This window comes from Apodemus sylvaticus, chromosome 14 (assembly GCF_947179515.1).
Source record: "Apodemus sylvaticus chromosome 14, mApoSyl1.1, whole genome shotgun sequence".
NCBI lineage: Eukaryota > Metazoa > Chordata > Mammalia > Rodentia > Muridae > Apodemus > Apodemus sylvaticus.
In genome coordinates, this window is record NC_067485.1 from 78,801,645 (window position 1) to 78,820,717 (window position 19,073).

General features: G+C 46.9%; 1 protein-coding gene across 4 annotated transcripts in view; it reads left to right on the forward strand.

Moving 5' to 3' along the window:
• Nucleotides 1-19,073, forward strand: part of Proser2 (proline and serine rich 2) — a 32,850-nt gene that overhangs the window by 9,821 nt on the left and 3,956 nt on the right. For 2 of the 4 annotated variants that reach the window (XM_052157747.1, XM_052157748.1), the window contains exons 2-3: nucleotides 9,356-9,576; nucleotides 17,716-17,974. In XM_052157747.1, coding sequence (XP_052013707.1) covers nucleotides 9,439-9,576; nucleotides 17,716-17,974 — 397 coding nt within the window. In that variant the 5' untranslated portion in view covers nucleotides 9,356-9,438. Of the gene's footprint in view, nucleotides 1-5,279; nucleotides 5,346-9,355; nucleotides 9,577-17,715; nucleotides 17,975-19,073 lie in introns of those variants that run through there. The other 2 variants (XM_052157750.1, XM_052157749.1) reach the window with 2 other exon arrangements.

Consider the following 19,073-nt stretch of genomic DNA (forward strand, 5'->3'; position numbering starts at 1 on the left):
CTGTTTGCCCAGGACTGAAGCTCGGTGGTGGTAGCGTCCTTGCCTCGCTCTGGGGCCCTGGCTCTGAACTCCTCTACTGATAAAAACACAACAAAAGCCCAAGGCCATCACAGAAGGTGGAGAGTTTCAGACCAGCCTGAGCTGTATTCAAGGCCCTGTCACAGATTTATTTATTTATTCAGTCATTCATTTCATGTATGTGGGTACACTGTCGCTGTTTTCAGACACATCAGAAGAGGGCATCGGATCTCAGTACGGATGGCTGTAAGCCACCATGTGGGTGCTGGGAATTGAACTCAGGACCTCTGGAAGAGCACTCAGTGCTCTTAACCCCTGAGCCATCTTCTCTCCAGCACCAAGACCCCTGTCTCAGAAGCAAATCTCCTTTTAGGATTTCAATCTGTCTCCTCGAGAAAGATGGTTTTAAAATGTGTGGTCTTAGCTAGGCACAGTGGTGTATGCCTTTAACCCCAGCGTTTGGGAGGCAGGAAACAAACACTTTGAAATTATACCAAACGAGGCCACTTAGTGAGACCCTATGGTGGTTTGAATGTGCTTGGCACTCTTAGGAGGTGTGACCATATTGGAGGAAGTGTGTCGTTGTGGGGGCAGGCTTTGAGACCCTCCTCCAAGCCTTCTGTTCCTGCCTGCCTTTTGAGGAAGACAGAACTCTCAGGTCCTTCTCCAGAGGTGCCAAGCCTGCCTGCATTCCACCATGTTCCCGTTTGATGATAATGGACTGAACCTCTGAACCTGTAAGCCAGCCCCAGTTAAATGTTGTCCTTGTGAAAGTTACCTCGGTCCTGGTGTCTGTTCACAGCAGTAAAACCCTAAGACAAACCCTGTCCCAAATGTGCATATCTCGGGGACGTAGTTAAGTAGTAGATATTGATTATATCTGGTGACAAGTATCATCCAAAATGTTGTGAATACACACACACACACACACACACACACACGCGCACACACACACACAGGACAAGACCAAAAGGATAGAGCAGAGAGGGGAATAAGATGTAGAAGTTGGGGACAGAGGGGCTGGCATGTGGTTCTGTTGGTAGAATGATTACCTCGCATGCACAGAGCCCAGGTCCAATCCCTGCACTAAAGAAACTGGGCGTGGTGGTGCCCTCTGAAGGTGGAGGGAAGAGTTGTAGTCCAAGGCCTTCACGCGGTACATAGAGAGATTGAAGCCAGCCTGGGCTACATGAGCACTGAGCGTGTGAACTGGGTGGGGGAGGGGAGGGGAGAGAATATGGGTATAAGATGGAGGAAGGAAGGAATGTGAGTTTGATGACGTTTTGAGCTGGATTTAGAATGCTGGGCAAAAAGCTGTGGAGACTGGTGTTTTCTGGGAAATAAATAAATAAGAGGGGTTGTAGCCGGGCGTGGTGGCGCAGAGGCAGGTGGATTTCTGAGTTCGAGGCCAGCCTGGTCTACAGAGTGAGTTCCAGGATAGCCAGGGCTATACAGAGAAACCCTGTCTCGAAAAAACAAAAAAACAAAAAAATAAGAGGGGTCGTGTTATGGACATTTGGGTGGAAGAGGTAAGGGCAGGCTAGGACAGCTCTGAGTCTGTGTGCCGACAGTTGGGGTCCTTGCAGAGAACATTAGGAGAATTACAAAGGCGGCTTGCGGGCTTGTGGGTTTGTACGTCAAGGGCAGTCTGGAGTCAGAAAAGGGCGGCTGGAGAACTTGGCAGGATGCTGGAGCCTGTGGGGAAAAGTATTTGTCTTGCATTTAAGAAAGTTTTGGAAAGTAGTTCTTAGAAGAGAATGAACCCCCGACCAGCTTTTACCTTTCTGTTTAGGTCAGTTCAGGGTTTCTGAATGGGCAACTTGGGTGTGGGAGGAAGAGGAGGCAGTCTCTGGCAGGCAGACTCTGGCTTGCCTTGGGAAGACACACTGCAGTCTTTCTAAGTGAACTGAGAACTGTGCTCAGAGCTAACCAGTGTCCTGTGACGACTTAAGTAAAGGTGCTTTGTGGGTGTGGCTTATAATTTATTTTTAATGGAAAGGAAAATAAACTAAGAATGGCTAAGAATATTTTTAATTCTTCAAATGTTTTTGAATAATGGAAAAGGGTATTGGGAGTCAGTTTTCTGTAGAGACTAGATTAGCCTCCGGGAGATGGTGACCGAATGCCTTGCGTCCCAGCACTGGGGAGGAATAGGCAAGTGGGTCACTCAGAGTGCCAGGCCAGCCTGGTCAACAGATGGAGTACCTGGCCAGGGCAGCCAGAGCTGTGCAGAGAAACCCTGTCTTAAAAAACAAACAAACGCCGGGCAGTGGTGGCGCACGCCTGTAATCCCAGCACTCTGGGAGGCAGAGGCAAGTGGATTTCTGAGTTCGAGGCCAGCCTGGTCTACAGAGTGAGTTCCAGGACAGCCAGGGCTATACAGAGAAACCCTGTCTCGAAAAAACCAAAAAACCAAAATAACAAAAAAAAAAGAAAAAAGAAACACAAACAAACCCAAAGATTTGATTCACTAAAGTGGTCAGCACAGTGTCACTGCTGCTGCTTTTTGTAAACTCCATGTCATAAAACTCATTCTTGTTAACACACATTAACTTCACACACAGAGAAATTAACACAGCCAAATAGAGACTGGGAACGTAGGGTTTCCGTCTTGCTGTAAAACCAAGATGCCTGCCACACAGAAGCCACTCGGGTGCCTGTTCCTGGGAACAGATGTTGTCAGGGCCACTGCCCAAGGGCCCGCAATGGCCACTCTGTGCTGCTTGGCTCTGTTCTTCTCACCGACTTTCACCATATGGAAAGCCCACTCATGGTAATCAGCTGGGAGCATTCTAAATGCTTCCCACTGTGAAACGCTTGCATTTTAATGTCCTTGAAGGTCAAGGGGGAAAAAATCTCTTTTAAAAAGTCATAATGGTCATTATGTCATTGTATTGAGATTTTTCAGGACCAAGTTAAAGATCATTATTATTTATTTATTTATTGCTATGTTATTTTGTGTCCTAGTTTTGAGGAGACCTGTTCTCAAAATCCCCGAGGATGGGGGAAGAAAGGGCTGAGGTCACCCAAGGATCCCGCTCTGGTCAGAAGGAGTTTTTCTGTTTATTTATATCTGAGTTCTCTGTCTTCATGTCTTTTCTGTCATCTGCTCTGTTTAGTTTGGTTTTGTTCAGCTTAAGTTGGGGTGAATTCGGTTCATCTGTTTCTGCTTCCTTTTCTGACATCACAATTGTTGACTGCATCCTAGGACTGTTTCAAACTTCCCTCTTGCCATATAGCTCAAAATACTTTCTAATATAAGTAGTTTCCAAGAGTTATCTAGAACTGCGTTTTTGTTTTTTGTTTGTTTTTTGGGGTTTTTTGGGGGGGTTGGGTTTGTTTTGTTTTATTTTGTTTTTATGGATTTGGTTTTTTGAGACAGGATTTCTCTGTATAGCCCTGGCTGTCCTGAAACTCACTCTGTAGACCAGGCTGGCCTCGAACTCAGAAATCCACCTGCCTCTGCCTCCCAAGTGCTGGAATTATAGGCGCCACCACCACCGCCTGGCTAGAACTGAGTTTTTAAGGCTTTTTGTAAATAATGACTTTATGTATGTTTATGTATATTCCGTGTGTGTGTGTGTGTGTGTGTGTGTGTGTGTGTGTGTCCATCCTCTTAGGTCAGGAAAGGACATCGGATCCTCAAGAGCCGGAGTTCAACATGGGACCTGAGAACTGAACTGAGGTCTTTCAGAAGAGCAGCTAGCACCGTTGACAGCTGAATCATCTCTCCAACCCGAGGACTCAGTTCTTACAGCTGTATGGATGGATTCTCCTAGTTATGTTTGTTGACTTGTAATACAGTTATATTGTCGAAAGAGTTTCTTAACATCAGAACAGAATTGTGCTAAGACTTGCTTTGTGACCCAGTATGTCAACCGTGTTCACTTCTCTATAGAAAATGAAAAGAATGTTTGTCGAGTGTAGACAGGATCTGGGTAGTTAGCTCCAGATGGCCTTGCATTCCCCTGCCTTCTATCTCAGCCTCCTGAGTACTGAGGTTATAGGGGAACGCCACCATACCTGGTCGATGGAATGTATATTATGAGGTAGCTTTATCCTGGTATCCTATAGTGTAAACACTGCTTAGATCACATCTTTAACCATGTTGCTGGAGTCTTCTGCAGTCTGGTTGACGGTGAAGTCTAAAGGGAGGAGTTTAGAGTTGATCGCTTTACCAGAGTCGTAACCTCCAAATAGTATGATCCGGTGTGATAGTGCCAGGAAAGTATAGGAAAGACAGGAAGATGGGTAAACATCAAGACGGGCATAGCAGGTTGGCAGTGGGCCAGCATGGGCAGCGGTGGGTGGGGGCCAGGAAGAAATGGGCGTGTTGCTGTTGGAAGGAAGGAGACTCTATGAGCGGGGCTGGCTGGATATGAGCGTTAGGAGGCAGGAGGAGCCAGCGGTGTCTTCAGAGTTTTGTGCCTGTGAATGGGCCTTTGCAAGAAGAGTTCGTTGCAAATGGCAAGGCACAGTCGCTTGGGTTGTTGTGTGTCCCACTGGCTATTGTGGTGTGAGGAAGGTAGTCAGTAGTCAGGCTTGCCCTCTAGAGCATGCAACAGCCTTGTGAAATGTTCCAGTAAGAAGAAAATTAGATGCTTTTTTTTTTTTTTAAATCAAGAAAACTCCGCTACAGCCCGGTGAGGGGGTAGGGGTGTCCCTTGCCTCTCTACATTCCTAGCTCAATAACTATTGGACTTTTCCCCTGAGCTGGCTGCTGTCCTCCAGACTAAACCATGCTGGGCAGATGCAGACGCCTACGATGATGATGAATGGCCTTGGCCTTGTTTGCCTTGCTCAAAGGATAAACTGGTGCTTCGAATAAATAATGGATGTAAACACCGGGAAACTCCAAAGACATTGATTGGGGACCTGGTTGTATTTCTGGTCTTTGAGTTTTTCCCAAAGCATGCTTTCCACCCCTGCGACCCCGAGAAAGAGGCGGTTTCTTAGGCCCTTCTTCTCACCCTAGCCTCCCTTACTGCAGAGAGACCCTAGAGTGGACCAGGACAGGAGATATTCCCAAGTGGTGATGACCCTCATGGACCTATGGCCGTGTTCAGCGCTGTCCGTCCTGTCTGCGGCAGCTCACGGTCCGTCTCCTGGTGTCCCGTTATTCCAGGCTAGATGGAGGTTGTCCCTTTGCTTACTCCTTTAGATCACAGTGGAGCCATGTGGGAACTGTTCCCTTCCGACACCTTGGCCTCCTAGAAGACCCTTGCTTAGCTTCCTCATACACAAAATTCGGAACCTCGATGCACCGTTCCTTAGCTCTTAAAGTTACAGCAACACATGCAAAAGGCGTCCCCTGGAAGTGCATGGCGGTAAGTCACCACCTCCGCGCCACATCGTGAGGGCTCACGTGCTACTGCCTGCTGCCATCCCTGCCCAGACGGGCACGGTTCCAGAGCCTTCCCACAGGCTGGGGAGCTCTGAACTGTGTGGGTGAATCAGCACTTCCTATCCTGCACGCCCTCACCTTGCTGACTCCTGGGGAAGGCTGGCGAAAGCCCCTCCCCTTTCCTTAGACTGTGATTCACCGCAGGTCAGGACCCAGTTTGAGCTGAGTCAGTGGGTGGGAGCCACAGGAAGGATGCAAGAATTAGCCTGCCTGCACTGCATGGGCTGGCTCTTAGCCTGACTCCAGCCATCCTTAGCTGAACCGCTTGCATCTCCTTACCTTTGCTGGGCTGGGCTGCTCGCACGGCCCCTGCCGTCAGCACTCTGCATGGGTCCGCAGTGCCTTTAGACCAGATGCATGCTACATGTTGGACGTTTTTGAGACTTAACCACATTGGAGTTCGACCTTGTGTATCTATCTGAAAGCCTGACTTTCATGCGATTAGTCATTTAGATATTTATATAGTTGTGTTACTGTTTAAGGTCACAAGTTGTTATTGAGTGGTTTTCGAAACCTTTGACTTTTGTTGTGGTGGGTTTGGTTAGGGGTTTTGAGATAGGTTCGTATATAGCCCAGGCTGCCCCTCAATTCACTGTGAAGGTGGGCCTTGAACTTCTGGTCCTCCTGCCTCGGCCTTCCAAGTGCTGGGACTACAGGCATGGGCCACCACATCTACCCTTGTTATTTTTTGTTTTGAGACAGGGTCTTGTCGTATGGTTTAAACTGGCTTCCAACTTGTGCTACACACACACACACACACACGCTTGACTTATGGCTTTGGACACTTTGAATCGTTCCTCACACTATTGGATGAAATGGAATCTTCTAGAAGCCGAGTGTGTTCACTCTTCTGGTTTCCTTGGTATCCTTGCCCTTGAATTGACCTGGCCTTAATCACTGAAAACAGGAAGAGGAATGGGGTAGGGGGTCTGTCTGTCTTTAAATCCATTCTTAGATTCTTGCCACACTCAGCCAACTGAGCAAGTCCCCTTGCAGAGGGTCTATATTGATTGACTGTCTCCACAAATGGCTGTGTCTGTTAAATCAGTCAGCTGGAGGCATGTCCTCTTCGTCGTCGTCTCTGTGATCTTCTAGAATATTTTACTGAACTCATTTGGTGTTTAGGGAGCTGAGCTAGGTCTTCTGCTAAGAAAGTCAGAAAACGAACTACCTTACAGGGTCACATTTTCTCTTTTTGATTTTTCAAGACAGATTTCTCTGAGTGATCCTGGCTGCCTAGAAACTCCTGCTGCAGATGTAGCTGTCCTTGAACTCAGAGACTCGCCTGTATGTGACACCATGCCTGGTCTGGCACTTTAAAAAAAAGTTGTGTGTGTCTGTGTCTGTGTGTATGTTTGTATGCGTTCAGGTACATATGCATGCATGAGCAACACTTTTTTAAAAATGTTTTTAACTGTGTATTTGTGTGTGCCTGTGTTTATGTGCACAATGTATGTGTGAGTGCCCACAAAGGCCAGAGGTCATTGTACCCTCTGGACCTAGAGTTTAGCCTGTTGTGACCCACCTGGTGTGGATGCCAGGATCCAAACTTAGTGTCTGTGGGAGAGCAGTAAGCTCTTAACCGTGGCTGCCTTTGCTCCTGGACGTCACATGGACATGACCTCCTGGCTAGGGTCACCCTCAGGATTTTCCACCTTCCGTAGAACTTCAGGATCTTTGGGCTTCAGACACCCTTTCAGGTTTAAAGATGTCGTTCATCCTTCTGACCATCTTAGCTCTGGTCCCCAAGTGCAGTGAGCTGGAAAAGGAGCCTGGTTTGTGGTGGCTCAGGATGATAGGCCAGGAGAGTCTGAGGGTGTACCAGAGCCTAAGAGTTTGAGACCCTCAGGGCGAAAGATAACCAGACTTTACCAAGTCCCAGCAATGGTATCATTTGTAAGACTTCCATTTCTTCATAAAAGTCATTCAGACATGGTGGGTGCGCGACTCTAATCCCAACACTCAGGAGGCAGAGGTAGATGGATCTCCATGAGTTCGAGGCTAGCCTGGTCTACAAGCAAATTATCAGTTAACCAGGGCTACACGGTAAAACCCTCTCTCAAAAAATATCTATATGTTCTTAGTGTGTGTGTGTGTGTGTGTGTACTGTATTTTCCTTATCCACTTCTGTAGATGGACATACAGTCAGATTCAGTTTCCTAGCCTCTGTGACTAGATCCGTGACTATCAGCAGTGCAGAACATTACTGCAACAAGTCCTAAATCTTTTGGGTGTTTGCCTAGAAGTGGCCCAGCTGGGCCGCACAGTAGGAAGGATTGTCTTCGATGTTTTGAGAACACACACACACACACACACACACACACACTGATTCCCAAGGTAAGTTTAGCCTCTCATCTACAGTGGATAAAGGTCCCTCTTTCTCCTTGTCCTTGCCAGGAGGTGTCGTCATTTGTTTTCTGGGTTACCACTATTCCAGTTGGGGTAAGATAGAATCTCAGTATGGTTTTAATTTTCAGTCCCTTGGCGGCTGAGGGTGTTGAACATGTCTAAAAATATTTATTGGCCATTTATGTCTCTTCTTGGGAGACCTCTGTACAGTTACATAGGTCAGTTTTTTTTTTGGGTTCTTTCGGATTGTTTTTGTTTTGTTTTTTGTTTTTGGATTGGGTGTATTGTTCTGTTTAGGTTTCTGAATAGCTTTTCATTTGTTTGTTGTTTGAGACCAGGCCTGACTCTGGAGCCTTGACTGGCTTAGAACTCACTGTGCAGACCAGGCTGACCCCAAACTCAGAAATCACCTGACTCTGCCTCCCGAGTGCTGGGATTGAAAGCTTGTGTCACTGTGCCCGGCTTGTTGGGTTGATTGTCTAGATATTAATCGTCTGTCGATGAACAGCTAGCAACAGTCGTCTCCAATCTGCGGGCTCTCCAATCCCCCGTTATCTGTTTCCTCTTGTCATTCCATGATGTTCCACTTGTCACCTGTTGACAAGTATCCTGTTGAGAAAGTTCTTAGCTATACCTGTTTTAAATGTCTTCCTCTCAGCGTCAGAGTTTTCGGGGTCTTACCTTAAGGTCTAGGGGTTATTTTTCCTGCGGGGTCAGAGAGAAGGATCTAGTTTCGGTTTTCTGTATGTGGATGTTTAGTTTTCCCAGCACTGTCTGTTAAAGAAGAAGGATGTCTTGTCATATATATGTATATGTGTATGTATGTATGTATGTATATGTGTATATATGGTATGTGTATGTATGTATGTATACACATGAATAAACAAATAAATAAATGTTTGTGTTTTTCTCAAAACTCACTGGGTTTATGTTTGGATCTTACATACTGTCCGATTGATCTCTATGTCTGTTTTTGTGTCACTACCATATTGGCTTTGTAATATGAGTTGGAATCAGATATGGTGATACATTCAGCATTAATAATTGTGGAATGGGCTATCTGTGCGAGTGTGGGGACCAGAGGACACTGGGTGTCCTGCTCTATCCCCTTCTGTCATGAGACAGATTCTTTCTGAACTTGGGCCACTGAGCCCCGGTGATCAACCTGTTTCCTCCTGACCCCCAACACACACATCATTGCACTAGAGTTACAAGTGCCTGGCTTGTTGTTGTTGTTGTTACTTACTGCTAGGGTTTCAAACTCAAGCCCTCCTGTTTGCTCCTCAGGCCCTCTTATCCACGAAGCCTTCTCCCTAGGCCCAGCATACCCTCATTTGCTTATCTGAGCTACTTTGTGTTTTTAGGTGCAATTTAAGATTTTTTTCTACTTCTGTTAAAAACAAACAAAAAAAAAGACTGGTATTGGAATTTTGGTGTGATTGCCTTGACTCTGTAGATTGCTTTTGATAAGACAGACATTTTCAACATTAATTCCTCTCGTCCGTGTATGTGGCTAACCATCTACTTTGGAGGACCGGGCACGGTTCAGGTCACTAACTGCTGCTACGTGTTTTATTTCCCTAGAAGACCTCCTTCCCTGCCTCAGAATGGGACCCTGGCTTCTACCCTGTTTCCTGTGAGCTAGCTAGTGCCAGCTTTGTGTGGGGATGCCTGGGAACCAGCAGAAACCGGAGTCTCTGGAGATGGACTCCGACATGTCGCCCAGCTGCGGGCTCAGTGACGTGAGCAGAGGTGGCAGTCTGGAGAGCCGGTGCAGCAGTTCTCGGTCCAGAAGCTTCACCATGGTGAGTGGATGCTCTCCTTAAAGCTGTCCAGTGCTTAGGCTGGTTGGTTGGGGGAATAGCTTACGAAGCCATGTTGGATGTCTTGGAATACTTCTCTGTGGACTGGCATTTTCTTTTTAATCATCGTAAATTCTGCACGTGGCAGTGGAGCGAATCTATGGCCACAGATAATAACTTAGGGAAACTTAGCCCCAGAAAGGACCATGCCCAAAGGCACTGATCACCCAGGCCGGGGCAGGGGAGCCATCCCACGGAATAAAGACGGCTTCCTTTCGGACAGACTCAAGGACTTTACAAAGCCCAGACTTTCTGATCCACACACCCTTATGTGGCACTAACAAACCTGAGACCGGTAGGTCTTTTGAAAGATTTGTTTTTTTCAGACACCGCCCTTTTCCCCCCAGTGCTTCCAAAAGACATCTTGGGATGGTAGACCACCTGTTCTCATGGATGGCAGGCATACTAAGTCACTTCATGAAGCATCCCTCTAGAAGCATAACCACATAGTCTTGAGTTTTTTTTTTTTTTTTGTTGTTGTTGTTGTTTTGTTTTGTTTTTTTTGAGATAGGGTTTCTCTGTGTAACAGCCCTGGCTGCCCTAGGACTTGCTTTGTACACCAGGCTGACCTTGAACTCCCAGAGATCTTTCTGGCTCTGCCTCGCAAGTGGTGAGATTAAAAGCAAGTGCTGAGATTAAAAGCATTAAAAGCGTGTGCTGCCACACTCTTGAGTTCTTATTCTTGATGTGTTTTTAAAGCCTGATCTGCCCCAGGACACATTGGAGTATCCGTTAGAGATAATGGGATTTTGAAAGGTAGGTTGGAAAGAGTAGAGAGGTCTTCACAGAGTTGATTCCTAAAGAATTTAACCCTAATCTATGCCTAATTCCTTGAGGGTGCCCGGCACCCCACAATACTTCCTCATCATTTTCCCCTATGACTTGGGCAAAAACAGTCATCCAGATACTCTGGCAAGGTTTTAAAATTTAATATTCAGGGAGCTCTCATGAATCTCGCCAACTCCTGGACTTTATGACCTACAGTCACAGATCCACCCACGTGCATGCCCCTTAGCCACGGAGCGGGGGCTGTTGAGCTGCGGGGACTGCTCTCCCTGGGGTGGCGTTAGGCACAAGTGTCCACAGTGCTCCAGGATTGTGACAAGCCCTTTGCTTTGTGATTTCAAGAGGTAAGATGGGATATGCAGGCCGGTTCGTAAGTGACCCTGGGCTGCCTTCTTCCCTGAACCAGACCAGAAACTTCTGGTCTAAAGAGCTATGAAGACACAGCCAAAGAGCTTCTATTTAATTCGTTGGGCATTAGTAAACACCTATTATGTACAAGGACTGAATGAAACTTGATTTTATTCTCAATCACATCAAGCTGGGCAGTGTGGCACCGCTTATAAGGCTCTCCGAACATCAGACACATTTGAGATCAAGGGCTCTGTGGCCAGTTTAAAGAAGTTTAAAGCCACCGAACCCAGTTTGTAAGCCTTTGAAGCTATTCCCCGTCAGTTCTGTAATCAAAACTGTACACAGACTTCATTCTTTGCTGGTCTGTTTGTGTCCCTTTGACAGAAGTATGGGTTGAAGTTAGCCACAGCAAAAGAAAAAAGAAAAGACAAAAATTACAACAGTGTCTAGTTAGAAATAAGCATAATTGAACCGTTGTTCTGCCACAGGGAAATACCATGTGTACTATGGTGACTCTGCCGAGGTTGCCAGAGACAGCACAACATTTAAGCTTCAAGTCATCTCTCTGCCTTTATTCCGTTTTGGCATCAGTTCACATAATTAAATCAGTAAAGCATTGCTCAACTGTCAAACAGGTCTTTGGTTTCTTTGAGAACATGTGATCTGTGATCTGGCTGGAGAGACGGCTCAGCGGTTAAAAGCACTGGCTGCTCTTCCAGAGGACCTGGGTTCAGTTCCCAGCACCCACCTAGCAGCTCACAGCTCTCTGTAACTCCAGTTTTAGGGGATCCAACAATCTTTACTGGTGTCCTAGGCACTAGGCATGTGGTGTAAATGCAGAAAAAACACCCATATACATAAAATAAAAATAAATCTTGGGCTGGGCAGTGGTGGCGCACGCCTTTGATCCCAGCACTTGGGAGGCAGAGGCAGGTGGATTTCTGAGTTCAAGGCCAGCCTGGTCTACAGAGTGAGTTCTAGGACAGCCAGGGCTATACAGAGAAACCCTGTCTCGGAAAAACAAAAGAAAATAAAAATAAATAAATAAATAAATCTTAGAGAAAAGAAAAAGAACATTCGATCATCAAATCAGAACCCACCAAGAAGACAAAATGCCCTTGGTCGTCTACCTGGGGCCAAGCAGTGAAGAGCCTGGGTTCAGGTCTTCTTCCAAAACATGTTTGGTCGCCGCTGCTTGTTAGCTTGCTTGCCGGCTTGTGAATGAGACTTGCCACGCAGCCCAGGCTAGCACAGAAATGGCTACATGTAGCCCACGCTGGCCTCAAACTTCCCACCATCCTCCTGCTTCAGCCCCAGTGCTGGGTCACAGGCAAGTGGCACCCCAGCAGGCTCTGGTTGTCCTTGTTTTTACAAATGGACTTTCTTCTTTTCTTTGGTCTTTCTGGTTCCTTTGTACATTCTTATTCTTCTTATTCTTATTCTTTTCTTTTCTTTTCTTTTATTTTATTTTGGTTTTTTCGAGACAGGGTTTCTCTGTATAGTCCTGGCTGTCCTGGAACTCACTCTGTAGACCAGGCTGGCCTCGAACTCAGAAATCTGCCTGCTTCTGCCTCCCAAGTGCTGGGATTACAGGTGTGCGCCACCATGCCTGGGTGTTTTGTTTTTGTTTTTGTTTTTTTTTTGTCTCTTTTTCTTTTTTTTAAGATGGATTTATTTGTTTGTTTGTTTGTTTGTTTGTTATATATAAGTATACTGTAGCTGTCTACAGACACCCCAGAAGAGGCCGGTCAGATCTCATTACGGATGGTTGTGAGCCACCATGTGGTTGCTGGGATTTGAACTCAAGACCTTCAGAAAATCAGTCAGTGCTCTTAACTGCTGAGCCATCTCTCCATCCCTTAAGTGATGGGTTTCGATGGGTTTCATTGTGACATTTCTTGCTGTCATCTGCTTTTATTTGGGTGTCCCTTTGGTTTGTTTTGGGGTTTTTTTTTTTTTTTTTGGAGGTGGTTTTTTTTTTTTTTTTTTTTTTTTTTTGGATTTGGTTTTTTTGAGACAGGGTTTCTCTGTGTAGCCCTGGTTGTCCTGGAGCTCACTCTGTAGACCAGGCTGGCCTCGAACTCAGAAATCCGCCTGCCTCTGCCTCCCAGAGTGCTAGGATTACAGGCGTGCGCCACCACCGCCCGGCTGTCCCCTCGGTCTGAATTAGACTAGAAAATTCTTTTTTCTGCTATTTTACAGTGGCAAGTAGCGATCATTTTTAAGGCTTTGCTCTTTGTGGGAGGCTTGTTCAGTGTGTGCTCTTACTGCCCAGTGTTCTTAGCACTTGGAGTTTTCTGATTTGAAAATTAGTTTATAAATTATTTCTTTAAAACCCATTAACACACACGTGGGGGAGAGGCAGATTGCTTCACATATTTTGAGGCAGTTTCCCTCAGAGACTTGCACACATTACCTGAGGTTGCCGCGCTGGGCCAAGAATAAGTGAGAGATTTTTTTTTTAGACAGTATTTTTAGCACCTGAAGATTAGTACATTAAAAATTACATACCGGTGGTGGTGCGCGCATTTAATCCCAGCACTCAGGAAGCAGAGGCAGGTGGATCTCTGTGCAAGGCGAGCCTGGTCTACAGAGTGAGTTCCAGGACAACCAAGGCTACATAGAGAAAAAAACGTAATAATAATAATAACAAGAACAATAATATTTATGGAAAGGGAGTTTGTAAAAAACAAACAATAACAACAAATCTTTCCTGCCAGCATATAACCTTCCTGATTAATGCAGACAAACTTACTTTTTAAAATAACTCACTGTCCCAATAAGTATGACATTTATATTTGTATTAATTTCCTATGTGATTCCATTATCAAACACTACTTCCAAGCCAGCCAGGCCCCAGGGAGGTCACTGTGGCGTCTGTGTGTTCTCCTCCACATGGATGTCTGCTTTTAAAAATTGAAATGCAACTCACGCTCTTCAAAGCTCACTCACCTAAAGTGTGCCGTGTAACAATTTTTAATATATTTACAGAGTTGTGCAGTCAACAGCTGCCATTTTTAGAACATTTTTTATCCTGTCCAGTGTCTAGTAACAATCTAAAGTGCACCTGAAACACCACCAGCACGAAATAGTCACAGCTTTCTGGAGAACAGAGCGGAAGCTTCAACAGTGCCTGTCTCCAGAGCATACCGCAGCACGTGATCGCAGAGGCACCTCAGTGGTTAGGAGCACTGGCTGCTCTTACAGAGGACCCAGGTTTGGTTCCTGCACCCATGTGGTAGCTCACAACCATCTGAGACTCCAGTCCAGGGGATCCTACACCCCCTGAGGCCTCCGTGGGCACCAGACATGTGCATGGTGCAGAGAGACACACCTACAGGCAAAACAGCCATATACATAAAGTAAAAGAAAACAGCTTTTGAAAAAAAAAAGATGCTGACCTCATAGACATTGCAGGCAGAGATGTGGTAACTGGGGGCTGGGCAGGGTAGGAATGAGCAGAGAGATATCAGTGGTACTAAGTCACAGTCAGCTAGAAACAAGTTCTGCTATGTTATGTTATGTTATTGTACAGCCAACTGTTGACAGCCACAGTGTCTTGTGAAACTTTGGAAGAAAAGATTTTGAAAGTTTTCACCATAGCAGAAAATGTTTAAAGATGCATCTATCGGGATCACGTGGGACCACCCACAAATATGCACAATTTTTATGTTTCATGTGTCAGTTAAAATGAATGGTTTCTGTGAGTGTCCGGAGATCACCAGTCAATTCTGGAACATTTTCTTCTCCTCCAGAGAAATCCTGTGCCCGTTCTCAGTCACCTTCCATGCCTGGCTCCACTCTCCTGGTCGTAATTTCCTTTCTGACTCTGGATACATCTCAGTGTCACGCCTCTCCCTGCCCAGCTTCTCCCTCGGGTCCAAGAATTCTTCCTTTTACACCCCTGATGCAGTGTTTAGCATCTCCCCAGAACAGGAGGAGTAGATGGGAGCCATCTTGACCTAGTACCAAGCACCCCTTACTCCACTGCCTCGCCTTCTTTCCACTCCCGGGCATGCACAGAGTCCAGGTGCACTGGGAGGAAGCTTCAAGTCTTAGAAGTGAGGTAACACTAAATCCACGGCACGTTTGACCTTGCAGGGTCCAGGTCTCCAGGCCAGTCTGGTTACAGTTCACTCAGGCCCTACCCTGGAGAGAATGCCCTCAGGTTGAGGATGCACGGGTCTGAGTGACTGGGGGGGTCTCATCTCTGAGCAGATGGGCTGGGGCCGATTTGTGTCTCACATTGTGCGATTAGCAGAAGAAAAAGAGAGGGGGGGGGTGGTTGAAGAACTCCCAGGCATATTGCACAAGACGCAGGCAGCCTCTGCAAGGTCTGTCAGTACTTGCTAGAACAGGATTAGGCAGGGCAAAGAGAAGGTAAGCAAAGAACTTAGTTTCACTAGGGTTGGCGCCTTGGTGAAGTACTCGTAAGACCCTTGGAAAGTCGTGCCAGGTCCATCCATACAGACGTGAGCAGGCGTGTGGGGAGCATCCTCCTAAGACTGTTTTCCAGATGCCACCTCACCTCACGTTGGGACTGCCTGCTTTTAAGTTGGATTAGACACCAGTCTTAGAGTCCATCCTTTTGTTCTCTGATGTATACCACTGTTTTGCCTGCGTGTGTGTTTGTACACCACATACGCGCCTGCTGCTTGTGGAGGTCAGAAGGAGGAATTGGATCCCCTGGAACTGGAGTTACAAATGGCTTCGAGCCACCATGTGGGAGCTGGGAATTAAACCCAGGACCTCGGCAAGAACAAGTGCTCTAAGCGCTGAGCTGTCTCTCCAGCCCCCGTAGAGTCCTTTCTGACTTTGTCCTCTTCTTGTGGAAAGTTGGAACGTGTCTTAAGCCGGAGGTCCATTTTAGGACCTTGCCTTCGAACCTTTTATGTTAATTCTTATTTTATAGAGCTGAGGATAGAACTCAGGGCCTCGGACATCCCGGGCCAGCTCTCTATTCTCGAGCTGGACTCTGAGCAGGGCTGATGCAATTCCAGTTCTACTGCATAACCAAAGGAGACTCTAAGAGTCAGGCATAGGACTGGAGAGAGAATCACGGTTCAAGTGCATACTGGTGTCACAGAGGACTGGGTGTTGGCGTGGTTGTTTGTTTTGTTTTAATTATCATTATTATTATTATTAAGTTTTTATACCTCCTCCCTTCCAACCCATATTCCACCCTAATGCCTTCCAATTCCCCAACACTAGGTTGGAGAGAGAAGATAGAGGGGAAAGGGGCCGTATAGACATCTTTCAGCCAACAAAATAGACTGCTTCCTACAAATTAGGGTGCCAGGTTCCTGGGGGCAAGTCCATCATCATCATCAGGATGTCTTCAGCTACTTCTGGTCTCTTTGCTCTCAAACACTTGACAAGGCAGCAGCGGGGTGAGCAGCTCTTCTTCTGAGCACCTCTCGCCCTCCTGGGGCTCTGACATTCATCCCCTCAGGGTCCCCAGAATTAAACTGTCTGCAGTTGGCAAAAATCATGCCCCCACTAGAGCTCGAGGCAGTTAAAGTTAGTGGCTGTGGACAAACTGAAGCAGCCTCCTAGCCCACACCTAGGATTAAAGCAAAAGCGTATCCACATGACATAGTTAGGTTAAAAAATAAAAATTCTCGCTGCTACTGGGTGGGTCTCCGTTCTCAGCATCCACAGCAGGCAGCTCACAGCCGCCTATAACTGTAGCTCCAGGGGGTTCAGGGTCCTCTTCTGGCCTCAGTGGGCTCTGCACTCATGTTCACACATGCCCCCAAACACACACACACACACACATCACCCCACTGAGATGCCCTGCATCAAGGTCACAGTAGGCGAGAGAGCAAGCATTTATTTCTCTAGACTTTGTGCCTCAGCAGGGGGGGGTCCAACGCCTGGGCGCTGTTACCTCTGCCGTGGCACCCTGACAGAATCTATATTGGGTGAAACTTAACTAGAGGGATCTTTATTGTGCCAAGAGCCCTGATGATTTCAGACTTGCAACGCTTTTGTTGAAACAACACGTGAGCTGGGCTTGGTGGCACATGCCTTTAATCCCAGCACTTAGGAGGGAAGTGGAGGCAGGAGGATGTCTGTGAGTTCAAGGCCAACCTGGTCTACATAGCAAGTTCCAGGACTGCCACACAGAGAGACCTTATCTGAACAGAAGAAAATAGACAAGGGTGAGAACTATCATAGAGTGACTGAGAATGGCCTGTGTGGGGTGTGGGGACCAGGCAGGCCAGCCTGGTGAAGAGAGGAGGCAGGCTGTGCATTATGACACTCAGATGTCCCCACCAGTGTGTGTGTGTGTGTGTGTGTGTGTGTGTGTGTGTGTCTTTATTTTATCTTATGTATATAAGTGTTTTGCCTGCATGTATGTCCATGCACCACATGTGTGCCTGGTGCTCACAGAGGTCAGGAGAGGGCATCAGCTCCCCTAGAACTAAGTTATAGATGGTTGGAAGCCACCATGTTAGTGCTAGGAACCAGACCTACATCCTCCACAAGACCCAAAAGTGTCCTTAACCACTGAGCCTTTTCTCCTGCCACGTACAGACATACAGTCATATGCTGGGTTTCTTAGACACTGTGTATTCTGGGCATCATAGGGTCAAAATGGCACCTGACATTTTGGTTACAATAACTCCCTGTGGGATGCAAGAAAACATGTAAGCCTTCATATAGACAATTTAGTTTTTTGTTTGTTTGTAGACCAGGCTGGCCTCCCAACTGAGAAATCCACCTGCCTCTGCCTCCCAAGTTCTGGGATCACAGGTGTGCGCCACCACACCCGGATCTGCATCTCTTGATAATATCTTTTTTTCATGAGGTATAGCAGTGAAGGACTTATACGTTACTTGTCAGAGGGGTGGGATAACTACAGGGAAGTCTACCCTTGGCTAGGTACTTTTCGTGACTTTCTCTTTGCTGACATCACTGCTGTTTGTCACTTATGTGCAGGATGACGAGAGCCTGAAGCACCTCACGCACGAGGAGAAGGATGTCATCCTGTTCTTTGAAGAGACTCTCGATGCCCTGGAATACGACGACGACCTGGACGAGCCGGCCCTGTGTGACAGTGGCATTCACTGCCACTCTCCACAGTCTGTGGAAGAGAGCCCTTCCAGCCACTCTGAGCCCGAAGATGTCATCGATTTAGTACAACCAGCACCTGCGACCAGGGACACGGAGAGCCTTCCAGATGTTCCTCAAGTCGCAGGTGGGCTGGAGTGCACAGGTCCCCACACCTTTGACTTAGTTTGGTGGAGCGCTCCAGACACGTTCACACTTCCTGCTCCGTTTTGCCTGTGCTGTTCGGGTACAGACGCTCTCAAAGCTTCCAAGCTTCTTGAAGGGAGTCTCTCCAGCAAGGGACCGCTGGGAGGGAGGGAGGGAGGGAGGGAGGGAGGGAGGGAGGGAGGGAGGGAGGGAGGGAGGAAAAAGAGAGAAGACAGACCAAATGAGCAAATAGATGTGTGTGTGTGTGTGTGTGTGTGTGTGTGTGTGTGTTGGGGGCACACTTGATTTGTGCTGCAAGATTACATCCTATTTCTAACACATGGTTCTCTGAGGCAGTCAAGAAAGGGCAGAGAAGGTTCGAGTTGGCACTGGGCAGCGTCAACCAAGAGATAAGCTTGTGCCCAATGAGTTATGAGGTAGAACCGGAAGGAAATGGTCAGTGAAAGTTTCTTACAGCTTTTATTTGCTGATGGGAACTTATTTTAAAAGTAAGGGAAGGAGACACGTAGGACATGCAGGACAAGAAAGAGGAGAGAGAACACGTGCGTATGGGCGGAGTATCAACACTGGAGTTCCTCATAAGGTCCTGGGAGAGAGGGGTTTCTTCGTTAGACAAGGTCTCACCGGACAGCCCTGGCCAGACTGTGGCTCCCTTGTCCCTTATGTGCCGACATCACAGTGTAGCCACCAGTCTTCGCTTGCAAGCGACTTCTCAGAATCTACCATCGCACAGATTCCATATAAAAAGAGAGCAGGGTTTGCAGCCAGCCCTTGAGGGAAGAAACGTTGAATTTTGCATTTCTATTGCACTTCTGCATTGAAGCATAGTTCCTGAGGTAATTTGAACCTACTGATCCTTTAAAAAGATTAGATCACATAATCACACCAAAGAAAACAGGTTTGGAAAATTTAGCACTTGTGCCCAGGAGTTCTTTAACCTATTTCCATAGCTTTTCTGATTTTGGGTTTTTTTTTCGGGGGGGGGGGTGTTGTTTTGTTTTGTTTGAGGCAGGGTCTCTTTATATAATCCTGGTAATCCTGGGACTCACTGTGTAGACCAGGGTGGCCTCAGACTCGCA